Source organism: Staurois parvus, unplaced genomic scaffold (assembly GCF_062004578.1).
Source record: "Staurois parvus isolate SC_StPar_1 unplaced genomic scaffold, SC_StPar_1.0 ptg002686l, whole genome shotgun sequence".
In the NCBI taxonomy this organism is placed as follows: Eukaryota; Metazoa; Chordata; class Amphibia; order Anura; family Ranidae; genus Staurois; species Staurois parvus.
The window spans coordinates 261687-285351 of record NW_028320482.1 but is presented as its reverse complement, the minus strand read 5'-3'; the positions used below and the strand labels follow the sequence as shown (position 1 = coordinate 285351).

General features: G+C 47.5%; 2 protein-coding genes across 2 annotated transcripts in view; both read right to left on the bottom strand.

Annotated features, from left to right (window-relative positions):
• Positions 1-2519: 2519 nt before the first annotated feature.
• LOC149429871 (uncharacterized) overlaps positions 2520-23665 on the bottom strand; it is a 44591-nt gene continuing 23445 nt past the window's right edge. The window contains 1 exon segment of the mRNA XM_089666352.1: positions 2520-4538. Coding sequence (XP_089522478.1) covers positions 3360-4538 — 1179 coding nt within the window. The 3' untranslated portion in view covers positions 2520-3359.
• On the bottom strand, positions 18157-23041 carry LOC149429872 (uncharacterized). Its single transcript, XM_089666338.1, has 7 exons — positions 22951-23041; positions 20886-21014; positions 20627-20761; positions 20417-20540; positions 20203-20300; positions 19932-20123; positions 18157-19808 (listed from the first exon to the last, which is right to left on the bottom strand). The coding sequence occupies exons 2-7, from the start codon at positions 20979-20981 to the stop codon at positions 19647-19649; spliced, it is 807 nt and encodes a 268-aa protein (XP_089522464.1). The 5' UTR covers positions 20982-21014; positions 22951-23041; the 3' UTR covers positions 18157-19646.

The window sequence follows — 23665 nt, the reverse complement described above, 5'->3', positions numbered from 1 at the left end:
TTGTATATGATATACTGTGGGTCATTATTCACTGTGAACTCTAAACTGATGACCTGTAAAAGGCTTTTAGCCATTTCCCAACCAACCTATAGCAGAAGTACTGATGCAGGGATGCACAAAATCACATACAAACACACACATATATATATATATATATATACACATATATACATATACACACACACACACACACACACACACACACACACACACACACACAGACACGTGATTGGCATTTTCGGGTAGGGGGAGGACGCATGCGCACGCTCCCTAGCTGCACCACTATTGGCTCCTTGGCAAGTAAATTACTCGGGACTCGGTGATCATCGGTGTAGCCCACAGGGGAGAGGCCTGTGTGTAAACAACTTAGATCTCTCCCCTGTCAGAATGAACATGCTGCTGTGTATTGCTCTGTACAGCACAGCAATACACAGCAGCATATTTACATAGTAAAACACACCCAGCACACTGGTAACCCCTTCCTGCCCAGTGCCATTAGTACAGTGTCAGTGCTTTTTATTAGCACTGATCACTGTATTGGTCTCACTGGGGATGTCAGTGACACCAAGTTAGTTCCCCTCCAGTGTCAGAATGTCCGCCGCAGTCCCGCTATAAGTCGCTGATCGCCGCCATTACTAGTAGAAAAAAAAAAATCCCAGTATCTATACCGTCATTGTTAAACGCTATAACTTTCATGTAAACCGATTCATTTACACGTATTGGGATTTATTTTTTAGCAAAGACACGGAGCAGAATATATTTTGGCCTAAATTTGTGAAGAAATTTTAATTTTTCAAATTTCTTTACTGGTCATGTTTAACCACATGCCACCCAGCCACTGTATAAATACGGCAGCAGGGCGGCATGGCTGGGCAAAAGCATGTTTTAAAACATGTGTTTTGAAAACAGGTAGCGGGCGCGCGCGAGGCGTGCCGCCGCCCTACCTGTCCCGCCGATCACAGCTGCGGATGTCAGTCGCCGGGTCACAGCCATTCGTTACCGGCTATGTCCCGGCGATCGGCGGCAAGCGCTGACAGAGAGCACAGCTGCAGTAGCTGTGCTTTCTGTCAGTTCCCTGACAGCTCCAGGACACGCTGATCAGAACAGAAGAGTTTCTCTCTCCCGATCAGCGGTGTTCCCTGCAGTACACCCCCCGCCCCCTAGTAAAACACTCCCCTCACACAGTTAACCCTTTCACTGAATAAACTTAACCCCTTCCTCCCCAGTGCCATTAGTGTCAGTGTTTTTTTTGCACTGATCACTGTATTGGTGTCACTGGGGATGTCAGTGACCCCAAGTCAGTACCCCCCAATGTCAGAATGTCCGCTGCAGTCCCCCCATAAGTCGCTGGTCGCTGCCATAAGTCACTGATCGCCGCCATTATTAGTATAAAAAAACCCTAAAAATCCCAGTATCTTTCCCGCCATTTGTAAACGCTATAACTTTCACGTAAACCAATTAATTTACACGTATTGGGGTTTTTTTTTAGCAAAGACATGTCGCAGAATGCATTTTGGCAGAAATTTATGACTAAATTTGATTTTTAAATTTTTTTTTACTGGACATGTTTTATAGCAAAAAGTCCAAAATATTGTTTTTTTTCCTCAAAATTGTCAGCTTTTTTTTTATAGCGGAAAAAATAAAAACCGCACAGGCAATCAAATACCACCAAAAGAAAGCTCAATTTGTGGGGAAAAAAAGGATGTAAATTTCATTTATGTACCGTATTGCATGACCGCGCAATTGTCCATTAAACTAGCACAGCGCTGTATAGCAGAAAAATGGTGTAAATTGCAGTATCTACACCATAGTTTGTAGACGCTATAACTTCCACACAAAGCAATCAATATACACTTATTGGGATTTTTTTTACCAAAAACATGGAGCAGAATACATTTTGGCCTAAATTTATAACCAACTTTGAGTTTACTATATATTTTTTATAGCTGAAAGTAACAAATATTGTTTTTCTTCAAAATTTTTGGTCTTTTTTTGTTTACAGCGTGAAAAATAAAAAGCGCACAGGTAATCAAATTACACCGAAAGAAAGCTATATTTGTGTGAAAAAAAGGACGTAAATTTAGTTTGGGTGCAGCATTGCATGACCGCGCAATTATCAGTTGAATTAGTGCAGCGCCGAGTAGCAAAAAGAGGCGTGGTCATTAAGGGGGGTAAATCCTCAGGAGGGCAAGTGGTTAATAGCAAAAAGTCAAAAATATCGTTTTTTTTCACAAAATTGTAGGTCTGTTTTTGTTTATAGCGCAAAAAGTAAAAAACGCACAGGCGATCAAATACCACTAAAATAACGCTCAATTTGTGGGGAAAAAAGGACGTAAATTTATTTTGGGTGCAGGGTTGCATGACCGCGCAATTGTCAGTTAAATTGACGCAGCGCCATATCACAAAAAATGGCCTGGTCAGGAAGGGGGGGAAATCCTCTGGAGGGCGAGGGGTTAAAGCGTCACCTATGAGCAATATTTGAATACCGAAGTCTGTTGTCATTGCACCGCCACACACAATTTTTTTTCATTCAATAAACTTTATTTTTAACAAGACTGAAGCATAAAAATCAGTAAACAGTAAAGGAAGAAATCCGATTGGTCAGGAAGATCCCTTGTCGGGAATGTGGGGGTGGAGTCATTATAATTGGTGTACAATACAATACACAACGTGTAACATTATTATAACAAAGTATTGTAGAAAAGATCCCAACATAGAAAATGGGGGAAAGGAGGAAATAAAGGCGGATATGAAGGGGGATCTGTGTACGGGGAACACCTTAACAATCACCACCTTTTTCTTTGGCAACTAGATGGCAAGATTTCCTATGATACTTAGCGCCATCTAGTGACCACATGCAGTATTTTCGGTTTTAAGTCAATGGTTGGTTTGATACCATAGGTTTGATTAACTTCTGTCCTTTAAAGTCCATTGTACTCATAAGTGGCGGAGTATGATCTCAGTTATTAGCATGAAATCATGCCTGACTAAGGAAACTAAGGGGTCTATTGAGTGGCCATATATGTTCCTGAAATACCTCAATTGAAAAAATTTGAAAGTGAAATCACATTATGGCCACCAGATGGAGCTGACAATTATAGGAAATAAAACATGGCCAATATTTATTATGGCTGGACGAAAGCTTGTCTAATTTATCCGATGAATTTGTAATTTGTCTAAATGGTTAGGAAATCCTGTACCACACCAATGACAGGTCAGGACTCCATTTTTATTCTTCTCCTGCTATCAATGGGCAACCCGGTCCCACACTTCATCCATGTCTTTGGGGACCTCTGATCTCCTTATGGACTGTTTCTTCCATGATGAAGATCAGCCATGGAGTATATCTGAGGTGTATATCAGGGTGTGCTTCTTCCCCACGGGAGCTGGGATGTCCAGCAACATTCATCTAGAAGACATTTCCCGCACTCAAGGCACGAATACACCTCCAGGGTTGTGTGGGACCCCTGATGCACAGGAAGACAGGATTTCACTGAGGAACATTTCCCTCACTCAGGACAGGAAAGTGGCTTCTCCTTCGTGTGAGATCTCTGATGTCTGTAAAGATTGGACTTCACTGAAAAACATCTCCCGCACTCAGGACAGGAATACGGTTTCTCCCCCGTGTGCAATCTCTGATGTGTGGAAAGATAGGACTTCTTTGAAAAACATTTCCCGCACTCAGGACAGGAATACTGCTTCTCACTTGGGTGAGATCTCTGATGTCTAGGATAAAAGGACTTGTCTGAAAAACATTTCCCGCATTCAGAACAGGAGTACGTTTTTTGCCCTGTCTGAACACTCTGATGTGATTTTAATACAGAAGATTTCCCGCACTCAGGACAGGAAAAGGTCTTCTCCCCCATGTGCAATTTCTGATGTGTGTAAAGATTGGACCTATCTGAAAAACATTTTCCGCACTCAAGGCAGGAATACGGCTTTTCTCCCGTGTGCAATCTCTGATGTGTGTAAAGATGGGACTTATCCGAAAAACATTTCCCACACTCAGGACAAGAATACGGTTTCTCCCCTGTGTGAGATCTCTGATGTTTGTAAAGATTGGACTTTACTGAAAAACATTTCCCGCACTCAAGACAGGAATACGGCTTCTCCCCAGTGTGTAGTCTCTGATGTGTGTAAAGATTGGACTTATCTGAAAAACATTTCCCACACTCAAGACAGGAATATGGCTTCTCCCCCGTGTGGGACCTATGATGTGTGTCAAGTTGTGATTTCTCTACATAGCATTTCCCGCACTCAGGACAGGAATACGGCTTCTCACTTGCGTGCAATCTCTGATGTCTGTTAAAATGTGACTTAAGTAAAAAACATTTCCCGCACTCAGGACAGGAATAAGGCTTTACCCCCGTGTGAGACTTCTGATGTGTGACAAGTACTGATTTCTCTACAAAGCATTTTCCGCACTCAGGACAGGAATATGGCTTCTCACCTGTGTGATATCTGTGATGTCTGGAAAGATGGGACTTCTTTAAAAAACATTTCCCGCACTCAGGGCAGGAATACGGTTTCTCCCCCGTGTGAGATCTTTTATGCTCATCAAGATTGAATTTAAAATGGAAACCTTTCCCGCACTCAGTGCAGGAGAACCTCTTTTCTATTGGAAGTCCAGCCTGGTCCCGCACAGTCTGAGGTTCCTCAGGATACGAGGAATACGATGGTCCATCTACACTGGGTGGTGCCGGATGGACATTGGAGGGAGCCGGGTTTTCTCCTGGACTATACTGTGCGATGTCCTCATCTTCTACTTTCCAGTCTGGAGACAAAGTGAGACAATCCTCGGAGGTTTTCCTCATCTCCCAGCCATGGACTAAAATACAAAGACAAAGAGGATTACTAGACAGGAGCTGATTGGTTCCCCCAAACAAGGACTCCGCCCACATCAGGCAGCTTGGTCTCTGAGGAGCTTACAATTCCACCCTCAAGGGAACTAGGAAATGGCTCCTCTGATCTCCTACCAGGTCATTTCTTTATTCATGGACCTTAGTCAGAGAGTGAGGAAACAACTAGAACTGTCTTTTATAGGAGGGACAGTGATGAGGGGATTATAGGACGAGGGTCCCCACCCCCTCTATCACTCATCGCCATCTTCCCAACACAAGAAGTACTGCACTTCCTTATTTACTCCATGATTTAGTCATGAAGAACAGCGGGGCTGAGCCCCACCAGAGGTCAGAGAGTGAGGATGGGGGGAGAACAACCAAGATGAAGACTGGACTGATCCTGAAGACCATCGTTGGGTTATTGCCATCTTCCCAACACAAGAAGGCAGGTTGGAAATGTGTAGTTAGTTTTCCAGCAGCCGACCAAGGCTGGGGAAAGGGATAAACATGTTAAGCTCAGTTCCTAGGCTTTCAGTTTTGGGGGGCCCTCATGTTATATAAATAAGAGGGACAGCTGAGATCGGGGGCATCGGCCTCACCGGAGAACGGGTCGTAGGTGTAGTGCTTATGAGCAATAGAGACATGGAAGCTGTAGGTGACAGCCATCTTGTTAGGGTCTCAGCTATTTAGTTTTCATGAGCAGTGACCTTCCTCCCTCCCGCCTCCTGCAAACTATGGAATTTGTAGCTGTAAGTTTTAAGGAACTTCAAAAGAGCCTCTTAGCTAAAAACAAAATAGACGCCAGAATCCAGACCTGGTCAAAGCTGTAAAACATTTATTGAGGTGTGCAGGATGTCCGTTTTCATGAACCATGAAAAACTCTTCCCCCTGACCTATCATAAAACCATAATAACTCAATCAAGCAGTCACACATGACCTGTAAGGCCATTAACGCTCTAGAAATGCAGAGCATGCCATAAAACGTCTATTCCACATATTAACAATGCCACATACAATTCATAGCATTTAACAGGAACAGTACACATTAATATTAGGTATATATTTGAATAGGGAATATCATAACAAACAAATCAAGGTCCTACATGACTACCCTAGCGCATATGAAAGGCAGTCTCCTCCCTCCTCGGTGACAAAGGTACGCTGTGTTTGGTTTCCCTGGATATGAAATGTAATTCTGAGTAATAACCTGTCAGTTTCTAGAATACCACCTGCACATATTATTATTATACAGGATTTATATAGCGCCAACAGTTTGCGCAGCGCTTTACAATATAAGGGAGACAGTACAATTACAATACATTTCAGTACAGAAGGAATAGGAGGGCCTGTCTCATGGAGCTTACAATCTGAAGGAAGGGGGAGGTGATACAAAAGGTGATAGCTGCGGGGGGCGATCTGGTGGAGGTGATTCAAGTGCAGTTCTTAGGTGGAGGTGGGGTAGGCGTCCCCGAATAAGTGCATTTTTAAAGATCGCCTAACGGCAGACATGGTGGGGGCTGACCAGACATGCTGTGGTAGGGAGTTCCAGAGGATGGGAGAGGCTCTGGAGAAGTCCTGGAGGCAAGAGTGGGAGGAGGTGATGAGGGAGCTAGAGAGGAAGATATCTTGGGAGGAGCGGAGTGGGTGGTATCTGTGGATGAGGTTGGTGATGTAGCTAGGGGCAGTGTTGTGGATGGCTTTGTATGCTGTGGTTAATATTTAGAATTTTATACGTTGATTTATTAACCACTTGCCGCCCAGCCACTGTAGATATACGGCGGCAGGGTGGCACTCGCAGGCAAAACCAAGTTTTAAAACGTGTGTTTTGTAAACAAATAGGGGGCTCGCGCGAGGCGCGCCGCCGCCCTATCTGTCCCGCCGATCACCGCCGCAGATGTGACTCGCCGGGTCACAGCCAGTCCTTAGCGGCTGTTTCCCGGCGATCGGCGGCAAACAGCGAGACAGCACAGCTGCAGTAGCTGTGCTGTCTGTCACTTCCCTGTCAGCTCGAGGACGAGCTGATCGAGAAAGAACAGTTTCTCTTTCTCGATCAGCCTTGTCCCGTCCAGTACACCCCCCCCGCCCCCTAGTAAAACACTCCCCTCACTCCTATAACCTTTCCCTGCTAAATAAAGTTAACCCCTTCCTCCCCAGTGCCATTAGTACAGTGTCAGTGTTTTTTTTTTTGCACTGATCACTGTATTAGTGTTTTTGGGGATGTCAGTGACCCCAAGTCAGTACCCCCCAATGTCAGAATGTCCGCCGCAGTCCCGCCATAAGTCGCTGATCGCCGCCATAATTCGCTGAGCGCCGCCATTATTAGTATAAAAAAACCCCTAAAAATCCCAGTATCTTTCCCGCCATTTGTAAACGCTATAACTTTCACGTAAACCAATTAATTTACACGTATTGGTTTTTTTTTAGCAAAGACATGTCACAGAATGCATTTTGGCAGAAATTTATCACTAAATTTGATTTTTGCATTTTTTTTTTACTGGACATGTTTTATAGCAAAAAGTCCAAAATATTGTTTTTTTTTTCCTCAAAATTGTCAGACTTTTTTTTATAGCGCAAAAAATAAAAACCGCACAGGCGATCAATACCACCAAAAGAAAGCTCAATTTGTGGGGAAAAAAGGATGTAAATTTCATTTATGTACCGTATTGCATGACCGCGCAATTGTCCGTTAAACTAGTGCAGCTCTGTATAGCAGAAAAATGGTGTAAATTGCAGTATCTATACCATAGTTTGTAGACGCTATAACTTCCACACAAAGCAATCAATATACACTTATTGGGATTTTTTTTACCAAAAACATGGAGCAAAATACATTTTGGCCTAAATTTATAACTAACTTTGAGTTTACTATATATTTTTTATAGCTGAAAATAAAAAATATTGTTTTTCTTCAAAATTTTTGGCCTTTTTTTGTTTATAGGGTGAAAAATAAAAAGCGCACAGGTGATCAAATACCACCGAAAGAAAGCTCTATTTGTGTGAGAAAAAGGACGTAAATTTCGTTTGGGTGCAGCATTGCATGACCGCGCAATTATCAGTTCAATTAGTGCAGCGCCGAGTAGCAAAAAGAGGCGTGGTCATTAAGGGGGGTAAATCCTCAGGAGGGCAAGTGGTTAATGAATATTTGGTTGTAGTCGCACTGTTTCTGAGAACTGCTGTACATCTGTGTTGCATGGAGTCACCCAACTTCTGGCCCCTGTGATCAGGTATTCCAGCCCAGGATGATTGGACCACATTCCACAGTTCTTCTCTATTTCTTGGTCATTAAGGGGGGTAAATCCTCAGGAGGGCAAGTGGTTAATATTAGTATAAAACTTTATTTGGGGATCGGTCATAAACGTAGAGGCCTCCCAGCACACGTCCCTTAAACCGGATTATTGGTCAGATGGTCTCACGTATCATCCCAGTCATCCCCCTGCAGAGCAGGAACCACAGAAATCCATTGCGTTCGGCATTTCTCTAAAGACTTGGGTCTGGTGACAAAGAGCTCCTTATATACCTCAGATAGAGATTTCTAATGAGTATCAGAACTAAGCAATTGCTCCAGCTCTGAAGACCTGGCAACTAGGGTAGTACCACCAAACTGTGCCACAAAAGCATGATGGAACTGAAGGTAGCGAACAAAACACCAGTTAGGAAGGTTAAACTTGAGTACGAGTTCCTCAAAAAGGCGAGAAGACTATCTGCCCTCAGTATGTCTTTCAGTTGGTTAATCCCTTTGGTAGCCCCGATTGAGGGGTCAAGGATGGCATTCAGATGCTGCAAATGGGGACTGAACCATAACGGGGAGGCAGGCGAGTGTCCCGCTCCTTCTGATTGGGTTAACTTTATCCCAGGCACACAGAGTGACTTTCATAGAACCCGTTATAGGGGTTAAAACCTCGGGACCTCTACAGAGTAAATTGTATAGCCCCTCATAAGAGCCCACTATCGCAGCTTCAAGTACAGTGGCTGCATCCTCCTTATCTCTCAGAAGCCAACGGTGGGCGAAGACCGTCTGACTCGCTAAAAAGTACTTGTATAAATAGGGGCGCATAAGACCACCCTGCTCCTTCCCATCTTTTCTTCTTGCAGTTATGCCTGGTTCAGCAGAATACAAGAGGATGAGCAAAAATGAAGTACTTGCCGAGTGCGAAGTAAGAGGAATTGATGTCGGTGGCAAGAATCGTGAAAGTTTGATTCATGCCCTACAGGAGTATGATATCCGGGCAGACCAAGACCTGGGGGAACCTGAAACTGAAGGGGTTCCCACCACCTCCGATCCCATTGGTTCAGATACGGCCTCGCAGGATGGGCAGAGACTGACACTGGAGTACCACAGAATGTCACCTCCACTCCGCAGCATGAGCAGGCCAGCACCAGAGTGCCTGTAAGCGGCATAGACTCTCCTCACATGCAGGAAGCCCTGAAATACATCATGGAGATGGATCCTCTGGTATACCTGCAGTTCCTTGAATGCCAAGCAGCGGCTGAGAGAGAGGAACGCCCGGCAGCGGCTGAGAGAGAGGAACGCCAGGCAGCGGCTGAGAGAGAGGAACGCCAGGCAGCGGCTGAGAGAGAGAGAAACGCCAGGCAGCGGCTGAGAGAGAGGAACACCAGGCAGCGGCTGAGAGAGAGGAACACCAGGCAGCGGCTGAGAGAGAGGAACACCAGGCAGCGGCTGAGAGAGAGGAACACCAGGCAGCGGCTGAGAGAGAGGAACACCAGGCAGCGGCTGAGAGAGAGGAACACCAGGCAGCGGCTGAGAGAGAGGAACACCAGGCAGCGGCTGAGAGAGAGGAACACCAGGCAGCGGCTGAGAGAGAGGAACACCAGGCAGCGGCTGAGAGAGAGGAACACCAGGCAGCGGCTGAGAGAGAGGAACACCAGGCAGCGGCTGAGAGAGAGGAACACCAGGCAGCGGCTGAGAGAGAGGAACACCAGGCAGCGGCTGAGAGAGAGGAACACCAGGCAGCGGCTGAGAGAGAGGAACACCAGGCAGCGGCTGAGAGAGAGGAACACCAGGCAGCGGCTGAGAGAGAGGAACACCAAGCAGCGGCTGAGAGAGAGGAACACCAGGCAGCGGCTGAGAGAGAGGAACGCCAGGCAGCGGCTGAGAGAGAGGAACGCCAGGCAGCGGCTGAGAGAGAGGAACGCCAGGCAGCGGCTGAGAGAGAGGAACGCCAGGCAGCGGCTGAGAGAGAGGAACACCAGGCAGCGGCTGAGAGAGAGGAACACCAGGCAGCGGCTGAGAGAGAGGAACACCAGGCAGCGGCTGAGAGAGAGGAACACCAGGCAGCGGCTGAGAGAGAGGAACACCAGGCAGCGGCTGAGAGAGAGGAACACCAGGCAGCGGCTGACAGAGAGGAACGCCAGGCAGCGGCTGACAGAGAGGAACGCCAGGCAGCGGCTGACAGAGAGGAACGCCAGGCAGCGGCTGACAGAGAGGAACGCCAGGCAGCGGCTGACAGAGAGGAACGCCAGGCAGCGGCTGACAGAGAGGAACGCCAAGCAGCGGCTGACAGAGAGGAACGCCAAGCAGCGGCTGAGAGAGAGGAACGCCAGGCAGCGGCTGAGAGAGAGGAACGCCAGGCAGCGGCTGAGAGAGAGGAACGCCAGGCAGCGGCTGAGAGAGAGGAACGCCAGGCAGCGGCTGAGAGAGAGGAACGCCAGGCAGCGGCTGAGAGAAAGACTGCCCAAAGGAAAGCTGATCATTGGCACAAAGTGGAAATGGCAAGGCTCCAGCATCAGTGACAGGTTCAGAACCTCGGGTCCTTCGAGCACAGGGACGCCTCTCTGCCTGTGGGCCTGGCAGCCAAATTTCCGGTAATGGAAAAGGACAGTGACATTGACGTGTACTTACTGTCGTTTGAAAAAAACTTGCCATCAGTACCATCTGCCCCAAGCTCAATGGGCTCGGTACCTGACACCAGGGATACAAGGCAAGGCCCTGGATGTCTGTCGAATTGCCAACGGAACAGGACAATGATTATGAAGCTCTAAAAAGACCCAATTGTGCGGAAGTATCAGCTGACCCCGGAAGTGTTCCGGAAGCGGTTTAGGTCCTTGCAAAACGGACCTGGGGACTCATACCCAGATGTGGTAAGTCGCTTATGCACCACATTTCAGCAGTGGACCAGCGGACTGAAAGCTGACTCCAAGTCCCTGGTGGATCACATGATCCGAGATCACTTCCTACACGCCTGTCCTGTAGATGTCAGACAGTTTGTATTGGAGAGAGGACCGGCATCTGCCAAGGAAGCAGAACTGGCAGGTACCTATGTCCACACACGGGTATCTGACCATTGCAAGGCTCCTCCGAATGGCTGGAAAGGAGGGAAATTGTCCATGGCAACCCCTCCTACATCGGTGAGTCTAGTTTCCCACCAACCAGCACCTGAAGTCCCAGGTGTCCCAGCAATCTCCATTTACACCCGCAGATGCTACAGCTGTGGGAAACCCGGACATCTCAGGACGCAGTGTCCTAAAACACTATAGACCAGTGTCCAGACCTGGTCAGAGCTGTAAAAGGATGTGTGTAGGATGTCTGATTCCACAAACCATGAAAACGTTTCCTTCTCACCTACCGTAAACCCATAATAACTCAGACAAGCAGTCACACATGATGTGTAAGGCCATGAAAGCTCTAGGAATGCATAGCATGCCATAAAATTCCACATGCAATGCCAGAACCCCACATTCACTATATCCGCTCTCCCCGGACCCTGCATTCACTATATCCGCTCTCCCCGGACCCTGCATTCACTATATCCGCTCTCCCCGGACCCCGCATTCACTATATCCAGTCTCCCCGGACCCCGCATTCACTATATCCAGTCTCCCCAGACCCCGCATTCACTATATCCGCTCTCCCCAGACCCCGCATTCACTATATCCCCTCTCCCCGGACCCCGCATTCACTATATCCCCTCTCCCCGGACCCCGCATTCACTATATCCCCTCTCCCCGGACCCCGCATTCACTATATCCCCTCTCCCCGGACCCCGCATTCACTATATCCACTCTCCCCGGACCCCGCATTCACTATATCCACTCTCCCCGGACCCCGCATTTACTATATCCAGTCTCCCCGGACCCCGCATTCACTATATCCAGTCTCCCCGGACCCCGCATTCACTATATCCCCTCTCCCCGGACCCCGCATTCACTATATCCGCTCTCCCCGGACCCCGCATTCACTATATCCGCTCTCCCCGGACCCCGCATTCACTATATCCGCTCTCCCCGGACCCCGCATTCACTATATCCGCTCTCCCCGGACCCCGCATTCACTATATCCACTCTCCCCGGACCCCGCATTCACTATATCCGCTCTCCCCGGACCCTGCATTCACTATATCCGCTCTCCCCGGACCCCGCATTCACTATATCCGCTCTCCCCGGACCCCACATTCACTATATCCAGTCTCCCCGAACCCCGCATTCACTATATCCGCTCTCCCCGGACCCCGCATTCACTATATCCGCTCTCCCCGGACCCCGCATTCACTATATCTGCTCTCCCCGGACCATGCATTCACTATATCTAGTCTCCCTGGACCCTGCATTCACTATATCCACTCTCCCTGGACCCTACATTCACTATATCCACTCTCCCTGGACCCTGCATTCACTATATCTGGTCTCCCCAGACCCCACATTCACTATATCCGTCTCCCACAGTACACAGAACATGGAATGCAATTATATTAGTAAATCTAAACTGCTAAATCCCTTTTCTCATCAGAGGTATAGAGCAATCTTGTGACTTCTCCAGCAGAACACTGGTTAAAGCTTGTAGGAGGAGTTTTCATTCTGTTCTAGGAGGATGCAGAACCCATGACCCTCTGTCTGGACAGTACTGATTGGCCCTGTGCTGATCACATGCACTCTCCCAAGAAATAAAAACAAAAAAAACCCTCTCTAGCAATACACACCAAATTGAACATGTGCAGAGTGTCTCCACACAGTGTCTTATCGGGTGATAAGAGGGGGACACTGTAAGAAAGGGAGGATCAGAGAGGACAGGATCAAACAGCATTTTTACACAATGCAGAGGATTAACCCCTTAGGTTCCATAGTGAGTGTAACAAGCATGCTTTACTGTATATACAGACTGATTGTACTGTAAGTTTAACATTAGGTATATATTTGAATACGGAATATAAATCGCATACATCAAGGTCATATGTGACTACCCTAGCGTATACGAAAAGGTGAGAAAACAGTCTCCTCCCTCCTGGGTGACAAAAGTAAGCGGTGTTTGGTATCCCTGAGTTCAAAATATAATTCTGAATAATATTCTGCCAGTTTATAGAATACCTCCTGCACATATTGGAAGTTATTAAAGTGGAGCTCCACCCAAAAGGGGAAGTTCCACTTTAATGCTTTGTCCCCCGCTCCCCATTAAGGATTGGCACCTTTGGGGAGCACGTAACCGAATTTAACAGGTACCCTCTCCCACTTCTGCTGAGATTTGCTAGGCCAGTGGTCTCCAAACTATGGCCTTCCAGGTGTTGAGGAAGTGCAAGTCCCATGAGGCCTTGCAAGACTTTAACAGCCACAGGCAAGACTCCCAGAGGCAGAGGCATGATGGGACTTGTAGTACTTCAACAGCTGGCGGGCCATAGCTTGGAGACCCCTGGCCTAGGCGATCGGAAACAGAAGTTGTCCTCCCCCCTCCCTCCCCGTAGTCTTCTGGGACACGTGACAGGTCCCAGAAGACTACAGGACCATTCACAAAGAACAGCACTACTTAAGCATGCGCAGTGGGCACCTGTCTGTGAAGCTGCAAGCTGTCCCAGCCAGGTGCCTGCACTAAAGATGCTGGCGCTGAGGAGAGAAGGCGGCCGGTGAAACCAGCCGTGGGGAGGACACCGCTGGACCGAGGGACAGGTAAGTGTATGTTAAAAGTCAGTTTTTGTAGCTATTGACATTTTTTTTTTTATTCAACTGGAACTCCGCTTTATTATTGGTGTAAAACTGTATTTGGGAATTTGTTGTAAACGCGGAGGCCTCCCAGCAGCCATCCCTTAACCCCTTCACGCCGGCGCCTCCCGGCCCTTTAAGAGGTGGGGAGGTGGGGCAGGGTTTAGGGTCACATGATCGGGAAAGGTCTCACTCGTAAGAGGAGATCGGGACCTTTCCGTGAGTACTGGATGTGTGTGCTGGGAACGCACAGGGCACGCGCTCTCGGCACATATGTCCTTTTTAAATAGAGTGCAAATGTGCGGCCGCTTGGCATCTAGGCCCAGACGCCGGGAGGCCGCACATTTCTGTGTGGCCGGCGTGAAGAGGTTAAACCAGATTATTGGTCAGATGGTCTCTGATGACACCCCTTTGATATCACAGAAAGGGGGTGGCAGGACCTGGTAAGGAAGCTCTCGTTTTAACATCAACCAAGGAACACCCAAGACAGCCACGGCAATGTTTTTGCTCAGACAATTGGACTCTGCTAAAACCAAGGACTTTGCAAGCATTCTGCCTTTTTATCACCTTCCTTTTATTTCTCTGCCGCTTTATTGTTCTCTTTATCTCGTTGTAACATCCCTTTCTGTAAATATTTTAATTGCACTATTTGACCTTTTCATTAACCACTTCCAGACCGGACACTTTTACCCCCTTCCTGACCAGGGCAATTTTCAGCTTTCAGCGCTATCATGCTTTGAATGACAATTGCGCGGTCATGCAACACTGTACCCAAATGAATTTTTTACCATTTTTTTGAGACAGATAAAGCTTTATTTTGGTGGTATTTATTCACCGCTGGGATTTTTATTTTTTTTTGCTATGTAAATGAAAAAGTCCAAAAATTTTGAAAAAAAGTGTTTTTTTAAATAAAATTTTGCAAATAAATAATATTTCATCATAAATCTTGGCCAAAATTTATTCCATTATCTTTTTAGTAAAAAAATCCAAATTAGTTTATAACCAAAAATTATAATTTTTAAACATTTTTTTTTACATTTTTATTTTATTTTTTTTATATTATTATTTTTTATTTATTTTTTTTTTACATACTGTCACCCTAGCAGTACAGTGTCACCATGGTGACACTGTACTATTTGTGGGGGGTGATGAATTTTTTTTTTTTTTTCTTACACTGATTGCTTTTACACCCATATAGGATGTAAAAGCAATCATTTCTCTTTCTCTCTGGCTGCATTCTTGCACTCATTGAGAAGTACTTTGAGAGCTGTGATTGGTCACAGCTTGTCACATGGTACAAGGCTGTTGTGAATAGCCTTGTACCATGTGACCTCTGTGATCATTCACAGATTTCACACGTAGTAAGCAATGATGTCACAAGTGACATCTTGCTTACTACTTTGCATGTGATCACCGATTGGCCAATCAGTGATCACATGATCGGGACCTCGTACAGAGGTCCCGTCCGACGATCGGTGTTTCACTGTGTCCGGAGGACACAGCGGGCACCGGATCGCGGTGCTGCGCGCTCCCAGGGAGCGCGCACAAGCAGGGTGTGGGGAGGCCATTTATAAACGGCTACCCGACCCTGCACTGCCACCGTCCGGCCGTTTATATGCAATGGCCAGTCGGGAAGTGGTTAAAACTCTCTCAAAAGGCCTTTAATGCAAACTAAAGAATCTGTGTCTCTTGAATAGTGTTCCTGCATGTAATAATTCTCTGAATATCCCTGTCTGTGGTGACAGTGTGTGTTACAGACGTTCATTGTTCTCCTTTTGCTCTTGCCAACATTGTGAAGGGTTGATAGGCCCGAAGCTATCTGGTGGCAGTTTGGAGTTTAAAGGGTTAATTTCCTAATGCACTAACCCAGTGACAATCGCTCTCAGGCCGCTGGCATATAGATTGTGGTCCGGCGAGCTTACGCAAGTGACAGCGTGCCGTGTGTGATTGGCTGGTCCTTTGTCACTAGTTGGTGAGAAGGGCAGGGGTCGGGCACTGCGTTGAGTCACGGTGGGTATAAGTGGACGACAGACTCACCTGTTGGTGCAAATGCAGCGCTGAAGAAACCTGGGATCACGGAGATTGTACAAGCCGTGCACATTGCCATTATGGACTAACGTCATGGAGAGATACCTGGACCACTATACTGTCTTTGTCATGTACTGTCATGCTGCATTAGCCACCTAAACCTGGTCTGAAGTTAATCAGAGGGGTACATGTCAGTTCTGGTGTATTCCAAAGAACCTGGGTCTGTATTTTCACTATGCAGTATGAAGCAACACTACTACAAGAGGGTTAACTCGGCACGACACAACTGGAGGAGTGTATTTGCTATGGGTAACCAAGTGGAGAAACCAGCTACAAGCAACCAATGGTTAGGCATGGTACCTGGTGAGGTGACATATCCTCCGGTAGTGAGGGGGTCATTGTCTGACTTCCTCCTTAGCAGTCCATCCTCCGGTAGTGAGGGGGTCATTGTCTGACTTCCTCCCTAGCAGTCTGTCCTCCGGTAGTGAAGGGGACATTGTCTGGCCGTAGTGAGGGGGTCATTGTCTGGCTTCCTCCCTAGCAGTCTGTCTTCCGATAGTGGGGGGCATTGTCTGGCCATAGTGAGGGGGGCATTGTCTGACTTCCTCCCTAGCACTCTGTCCTCCGGTAGTGAGGGGGACATTGTCTGACCATAGAGAGGGGGTCATGGACTTCCTCCCTAGCAGTATGTCCTCTGGTAGGGAGGGGGACATTGTCTGGCCATAGTAAGGGGGACATTGTCTGGCAGTAGTGAGGGGGTCATTGCCTGATTTCCTCCCTAGCAGTCCGCCCCCCGGTAGTGAGGGGGACATTGTCTGACTTCCTCCCTAGCAGTCCATCCTCCGGTAGGGAGGGGGACATTGTCTGGCCATAGTGAGGGGGTAATTTTCTGGCTTCCTCCCTAGCAGTCCATCTCCCATGGCAACCGACAGCAGACTAGCATTAGAGATCTATGGCCTGGTCACGTGGTACAGGAAGGAAAGAGTTAAGTGAGAGCACTCATGAGGTCTGCACTAGGTTCCTTGCAGGATCCCATTCTGTTACTGGGAGTGAGGTAACAAAAGTACGCTGGACTGGTGGAGTGGGCGCAGACTCAGTACGTCCCTCCTAATGCAACATGGGACAAGTCACTGTTCAGAGAAACTCTACACTTTATTACAGCACACAGTGGAAGCTCATCTCTCAGTCGGGGAACTGCCTTAAAGTGTTACTAAACCCACAACAGTACAATCAGTCAGTATATGCAGTAAAGCATGCTTGTTATGCTCACTGTGGGACCTAAGGGGTTAATCCTCCGCACTGTGTAAAAAGGCTGTTTGATCCTCTCTGCTGTGATCCTCCCCTTCTTCTGCTGTCCCCAATCCATCTACTGAGAGTACAGAGCCCCAGGAGGCACTCTGCACATGCTCAGTTTAGTGAGTATTGCTGTAGAGTTTTTTAGTTTGGGATGGTGCGCATGTGATCAACACAAGGCCAATCAGCACTGTCCAGACCCTCTGTCAGGAGTTATGCAGCCTCATAGAACAGTCAAAAGAGAATGAAAGTTCCTCCTACAAGCTTTAACCAGTGCTCAGCCAGACACTGATAGAAGTTACAAGACTGCTCTATACTGCTGATAAGAAAAAGGTATTTAGCAGTTTATATTTACTAAAATAATTGCATTTTCATGTTGTGTGTACTGTGGGAGACCAGATATAGTGAATGCAGGGTCCAGGGAGAGTGAATATAGTGCATGCAGGGTCCGTGGAGAGCGGATATAGTGAATGCGGGGTCCGTGGAAAGCGGATATAGTGAATGCGGGGTCCGTGGAGAGCGGATATAGTGAATGCGGGGTCCGTGGAGAGCGGATATAGTGAATGCGGGGTCCAGGGAGACGAAGCCAGTGAATGCGGGGTCCAGGGAGACGAAGCCAGTGAATGCGGGGTCCAGGGAGACGAAGCCAGTGAATGCGGGGTCCAGGGAGAGCAGATATAGTGAATGCGGGGTCCAGGGAGAGCGGATATAGTAAATGCGGGGTCCAGGGAGAGCGGATATAGTGAATGCCGGGTCCGGAGAGAGCGGATATAGTGAATGTGGGGTCCAGGGAGAGCGGATATAGTGAATGCGGGGTCCGGGGAGAGCGGATATAGTGAATGCGGGTTCCAGGGAGAGCGGATATAGTGAATGCGGGTTCCAGGGAGAGCGGATATAGTGAATGCGGGTTCCAGGGAGAGCGGATACAATGAATGCGGGGTCCGGGGAGAGCGGATATAGTGAATGCAGGATCCGGGGAGAGCGGATATAGTGAATGCAGGGTCCGGGAAGAATGGATATAGTGAATGCAGGGTCCGGGGAGAGTGGATATAGTGAATGTGGGGTCCTGGGTTTAGTAACACTTTAATGTTAGATGTTTTACATGACTGCAGTCACTGCCTGGTCCCGGACAGCGATGAGCATGCTTGGTGCAGAGTGTACCACCATGTGAACAGGCGCAGATGACCCCGTTCCCACACTTCTTTATTTAGTCAATGATTTAGTCATGAAGAACAGCGGGGCTGAGCCCCACCAGAGGTCAGAGAGTGAGGATGGGAGGAGAACAACCAAGATGAAGACTAGACTGATCCTGAAGACCACCATCATTGGGGTATTGACTCCTCCCTCATTATCACTTTCTGTTTAAGGGTCCAAAGTTGGAGGATGTTACCACATTTCTTATCAACACGTAAAAGTCTGTGCTCCAATCACATCATCCAATATAAAATGTTCAGCTGGTAGGAAACAAAAGAGAAAATATATCTATATATCTATCTTACTATATAGCTGGCACTCGTCTTTCCGAATAATAAACTTTATTGAGCGAGTAAGATGTGCATATAAAATGGCTTACGCATTGCAGCAAGAAGCCTTAGCCATAGCTTATTGCTCAAACGCGTAAGCCATTTTATTTGCTTAATAAAGTTTATTATTTGGGAAGACGAGTGCCGGCTATACCAATCCTCAGCATTCCATTGAATCTGCACTGGGAAGACACACAGAACCAGAGCACCAACATTGCACCTCCGTGGGGATTATCTCTGGGTATAGCACCTACTTCTTCATAGAGTAGCAAATCCATGCATAAATCCATCAGTCACACACTCAAGTGAACATACAACACACATAAATATAGATACATGTAACAAAATCAAATGACGAAATGAATAAAGTGCACAAAATTCATACAAATAATGGCAAATATGGTCCATGATATATAAAGTAATAATGTATTGGTCTTGAAATACAACATTTCTTAAACTTCCTATCATTCCCCAAAAATTATTCTACCACCATGCTCTGTGTTCTTTGTTGAATATTTAAAGGCTCAAAAGAATGTTTTGATCCCCCTCACTTATTTGTAAGGGGCCATGACATTCTGGAGACCATTTGCAGGGGTCCCACAGCACAGCCTCCCATCTCCTGAGACTGCACTCAGTGACTTGGGTCTGAGACTATACAGACATATCCCTCCACCCGGCACAGCCAGCAGACTAAAGAGCAAGGAACCCTGGGAGAATGGTTCTGTCAGAGATCTTGCTAGACCCGGGCATGAGGCAGAAGACCCAAATCACATTCCCCAGGTGCTTAGGTCAAGCCTATGGCAAAAATCAACATTTTGCTGCCAGCTGAACCCCAGAATCTCCATAAATCCAGTCTAGATACATAAATTGTGTCTGCAGCACAGAGAAGGAAGATTATCTGAGAGAAATCCAGGAATACAGGACGGGGAACACAGCTCAGGAAAGTGACCAGGGGATTACAGGCTGATATCACCCAGTCCCCGCCCTACTCTGGACCAATCAGTGAGCAGTATGGGTGGAGGAATGGATTTAGTGTTCATGGCCCACCTGTGCTGATCTCTGTAGGAGTGTCCTCCTCTATAAATGTCCCCGTTATTCCATCCTCCTCCATAGACTGCTGATCATCCCTCACATACGCCTCTTCTTCTTCTTCTTCTTCTGATTTAACCTCAACTTTAATATCTATCAGATCTTCAACCTAAACCAAGAGAAGGAGAGAAAAGATCATCTGTAAAATATAAGCTTTAGTATTATGAAATCACACAAGAAATCCACACATCTTCTCCACAAGTCCATGTTCTAGATACTCCATCCCACCAACCTTGTAATAGTGAGGGATGGTGGAATCCAGGGAATACAGAGGACGGGGACATCTCTCTGGTGGGTTCCTGGTATTAGGTGGCTCCATCATATCTTTGCGTCCTTCTGAAAACATCTCCATCACTCCATACTCCTCATCCTCCTCTTTATACTCTTCTTTAACAACAATACTAGCATTCCAGAGGTTTCCACTCTGAATATATAATAAAACATTCATTGTAACAAACATGCTGTGTATAAATCAGTACTACCAATAATTGTTTTCCATTTACCTGATGATGGTGAGGGATGGTGTGACCTTCCTGTGTGGAATCCCGGGAATACAGAGGACGGGGACATCTCTCTGGTGGGTTCCCATGACTGGATCCATCTGTAGGAAACACACACACTGACTGAATCCATTGTTTCTATGTGTTTATCAGATGATGGGGGATCTAGGTGGATCCTCCGTACTGCTCTCTCCTTTACAATAAAGTCTCCTCTTACCCGGTGATGTGAGGGGCGGCTGATTGTCCATCATGACGTCCTTGTAGAGATCCTTGTGTCCTTCTAAATACTCCCACTCCTCCATGGTGAAATAGACAGTGACATCCTGACATCTTATAGGAACCTGACACACACAATGATACAGTCACCATCCAGACACATCCCTTGTCTGTTACTGGAGAATGTCCCAGAATTCCCGGCACCGCTCACCTCTCCTGTCAGCAGCTCCATCATCTTCTTGGTGACTTCTAGAATCTTCTGCGTGTTGTGTCTCTTGGGTTTTAGGAAGTCACATGGAGGCACTGTGATGGTCATATGATCACCTGACTTCAGAAAAGGAAATCTCTGTATTGGAGAACCAATATAAATATGTTAGAATCCCAGAATCCTCCTCACCTCTCCGGTCAGGTCTGTGTTTTATTGATAGAGATTACAGTGATGTAATGTGATCTCCCAGAATCCTCCTCACCTTTCCGGTCAGCAGGTAGATGATCTCCAGGGTGAAATTTAGTATCCTCTCAGTCATGTGACTCCGGTCCTCCTCCATCCTCATTGGTGCCATCATGTGATCTATACAGGTCTCCTTGTAGACGGAAAACTTTGGGAAATGAAAGTAAGAATAATTTGGATGGTGTTGGTCACACAATAATAGGATGTGGATGTGAGGGGGAATAGGAGGGTTGCTGGACATTTAAGGTGTACTGCACCAATGGGAACACATTTAGTTTGGACTGTTTAGTATTTTCTATACTTGTCTAAGAAGAGGAATATGCTTGCTTATGGCTGGAGTTGTGGGCTAATAATGATAATTTCCAGAACTCTGGAAGCAAGGTTCCAATCTCCGGCAGCCTGCTGACTGACAGGGGTGATGTCACTGTCACTCTCTGCAGTAAGTGAAGAGATTGGATTGGACTGGACAGCAGGAGGATGCTGCTGGTGGAGTAGAGCTGTGGGCGAGGAATCTGTTCTCTTCCCTCCAATGGCAGCCCAGTTTGGGTAGGAGAAGGAAAGGGAGGGAGGGGTTATCTTGGTTGCCAAGTATACTGTAATATCCAGAACATTGTACAGAGTGGCAGTGGGTTTCTGGGGCTCTGAATTCCAGCACCGGGCACTGCCAAAAATTGTGTCATGGGAAGGTATTGGACTTCCTCCCCAAGATGCACAGTACTGACCCCTGGCTACCCAAATAGTTGTGCAAATAGATCTCCTCTAAAAACAAATGCCCACCAAGGGGTGAAGGACTGCCCTTTTTCATTTTACTTGGCATTCTGGAACATCTTATTTGACCAATGTGATGGTAAGAAGGTGAAAGATGCCTTCCTTTCTTGGTTGGAGTTCTGTAAGGAGGTCTGACAAGTAAGGGCAGGTGGGAGGATCCCCTCCCTACTTTAGTGTTCCCCTAAATCATACAGCCTCCTCCAGAGCCCTTCTGCCATGTATTGTCCCCCCTCTATTGTACAGCGCTGAGCAAACCCTTTGGCGCTATATAAACTCGTAGTAATAATAATAATCAACCCCGATCAAGGACCAAGGATCCTTCAAATACCCTACCCCCTAAGAACTGTTCAAACCCAATACCCCCTCGGGGCCAAAAAGTCCTTCAGCCTTGGTACTCCCCCCTAGTGGCCCCTCAGGTCCTCTTCTTCCCTCAGAACCCCTCAGTATATTTCTCTCTCCGACACCAATGATGGAACATATTCTTCATGGCCGGCTGGGGAATGTTTTCTTCCTCCTGAGCAGCAATGTAAGGGGCTCTATACTCCATACTCCTGACCCCGGCACTCCATCATTGTGTTGGCTGCATAGTGTAATGATTGCCCATTGGCTGCCTGTGTAGTGTCATCATTGCCCTTTGTAGGCCATGTATGGTCAGGATGGTCCTTGTCTTGTCTATTTATTGTCAGTGCTGTTTGTTTAGAGGACCATATTACTAGAATTTATCTCCACAATGAGGAGAATGTTCCGGCCCCGGAAGTGGGGGAATGTTGTGCCCCTGAAGGGGTTAATCTGGGTTCCCACACTATATATGTGTGTATCATCATCTGCTGGAGATAAAAGACGTCATAGTGACTATGGAGGAAGAGGGCGGACGCGACTATGGAGGAAGAGGGCGGGCGCGACTATGGAGGAAGAGGGCGGGCGCGACTATGGGGGAAGAGGGCGGGCGCGACTATGGGGGAAGAGGGCGGGCGCGACTATGGGGGAAGAGGACGGGCGCGACTATGGGGGAAGAGGACGGGCGCGACTATGGGGGAAGAGGACGGGCGCGACTATGGGGGAAGAGGACGGGCGCGACTATGGGGGAAGAGGACGGGCGCGACTATGGGGGAAGAGGACGGGCGCGACTATGGGGGAAGAGGACGGGCGCGACTATGGGGGAAGAGGACGGGCGCGACTATGGAGGAAGAGGACGGGCGCGACTATGGAGGAAGAGGACGGGCGTGACTATGAAAGAAGAGGACGGACGTGACTATGGAGGAAGAGGACGGACGTGAGGGGTTACTGGGTGTAAATAGGAAATAACATCTTATTACCTCCTCCGCTGCCACTTCCACCAACGTCTCCGACCTGCTTTGTAACTCATGGAACTTCCTGTCTTTATTCTAGATCACTTCCTGTCTGTACCTGGCATCACTTCCTGTCTATACTTGACATCACTTCCTGTCTTCCATAGAGACTTCCTGTCTGGGTAGAAGTGAGATCCCCACCTAGTGGAGCTCAGAGGAACTGCAGCCCCGAGAACAGTCTGGTAGTGTGACCCCGGCCTTGTGCTGTGTGTGTATGGACTGTGTAGCCCTCTTTTGCGGGGGGGGGGGGGGGTAATTTGGAGCAGAAGAACTACTACAACCAGCATAGAGCATGAGCCATAAGTATATAGATGTAGACCAGTATAGGAATAATACAAGCTTTATATAGGAAGAGATCAGTAACAGGACATACATCCAACATGCAAACAGGTTTTATCAGCAAAAATCGGAGTCCTGGGGGTATTGCACACATATAGCCAGGTATACGTAGTTAACACCTTCCAGACTGATGGCTGGGCGGGACACTCGCCGTTGTGACTGGGTGTCCTATGACGTCCTGTCAAAACGAACCTTGCAGCGGTGCGATCTGTCACCGGCTCTGTCCACGGGACGCAGCCAATGACATATCACTACACCGGCCTGTTGCCAGTGTCATGAGATCACTGTGACCAGTCACAGCAGATCACATGACAATAGTACACAATGGATGGCTTCCAGATCC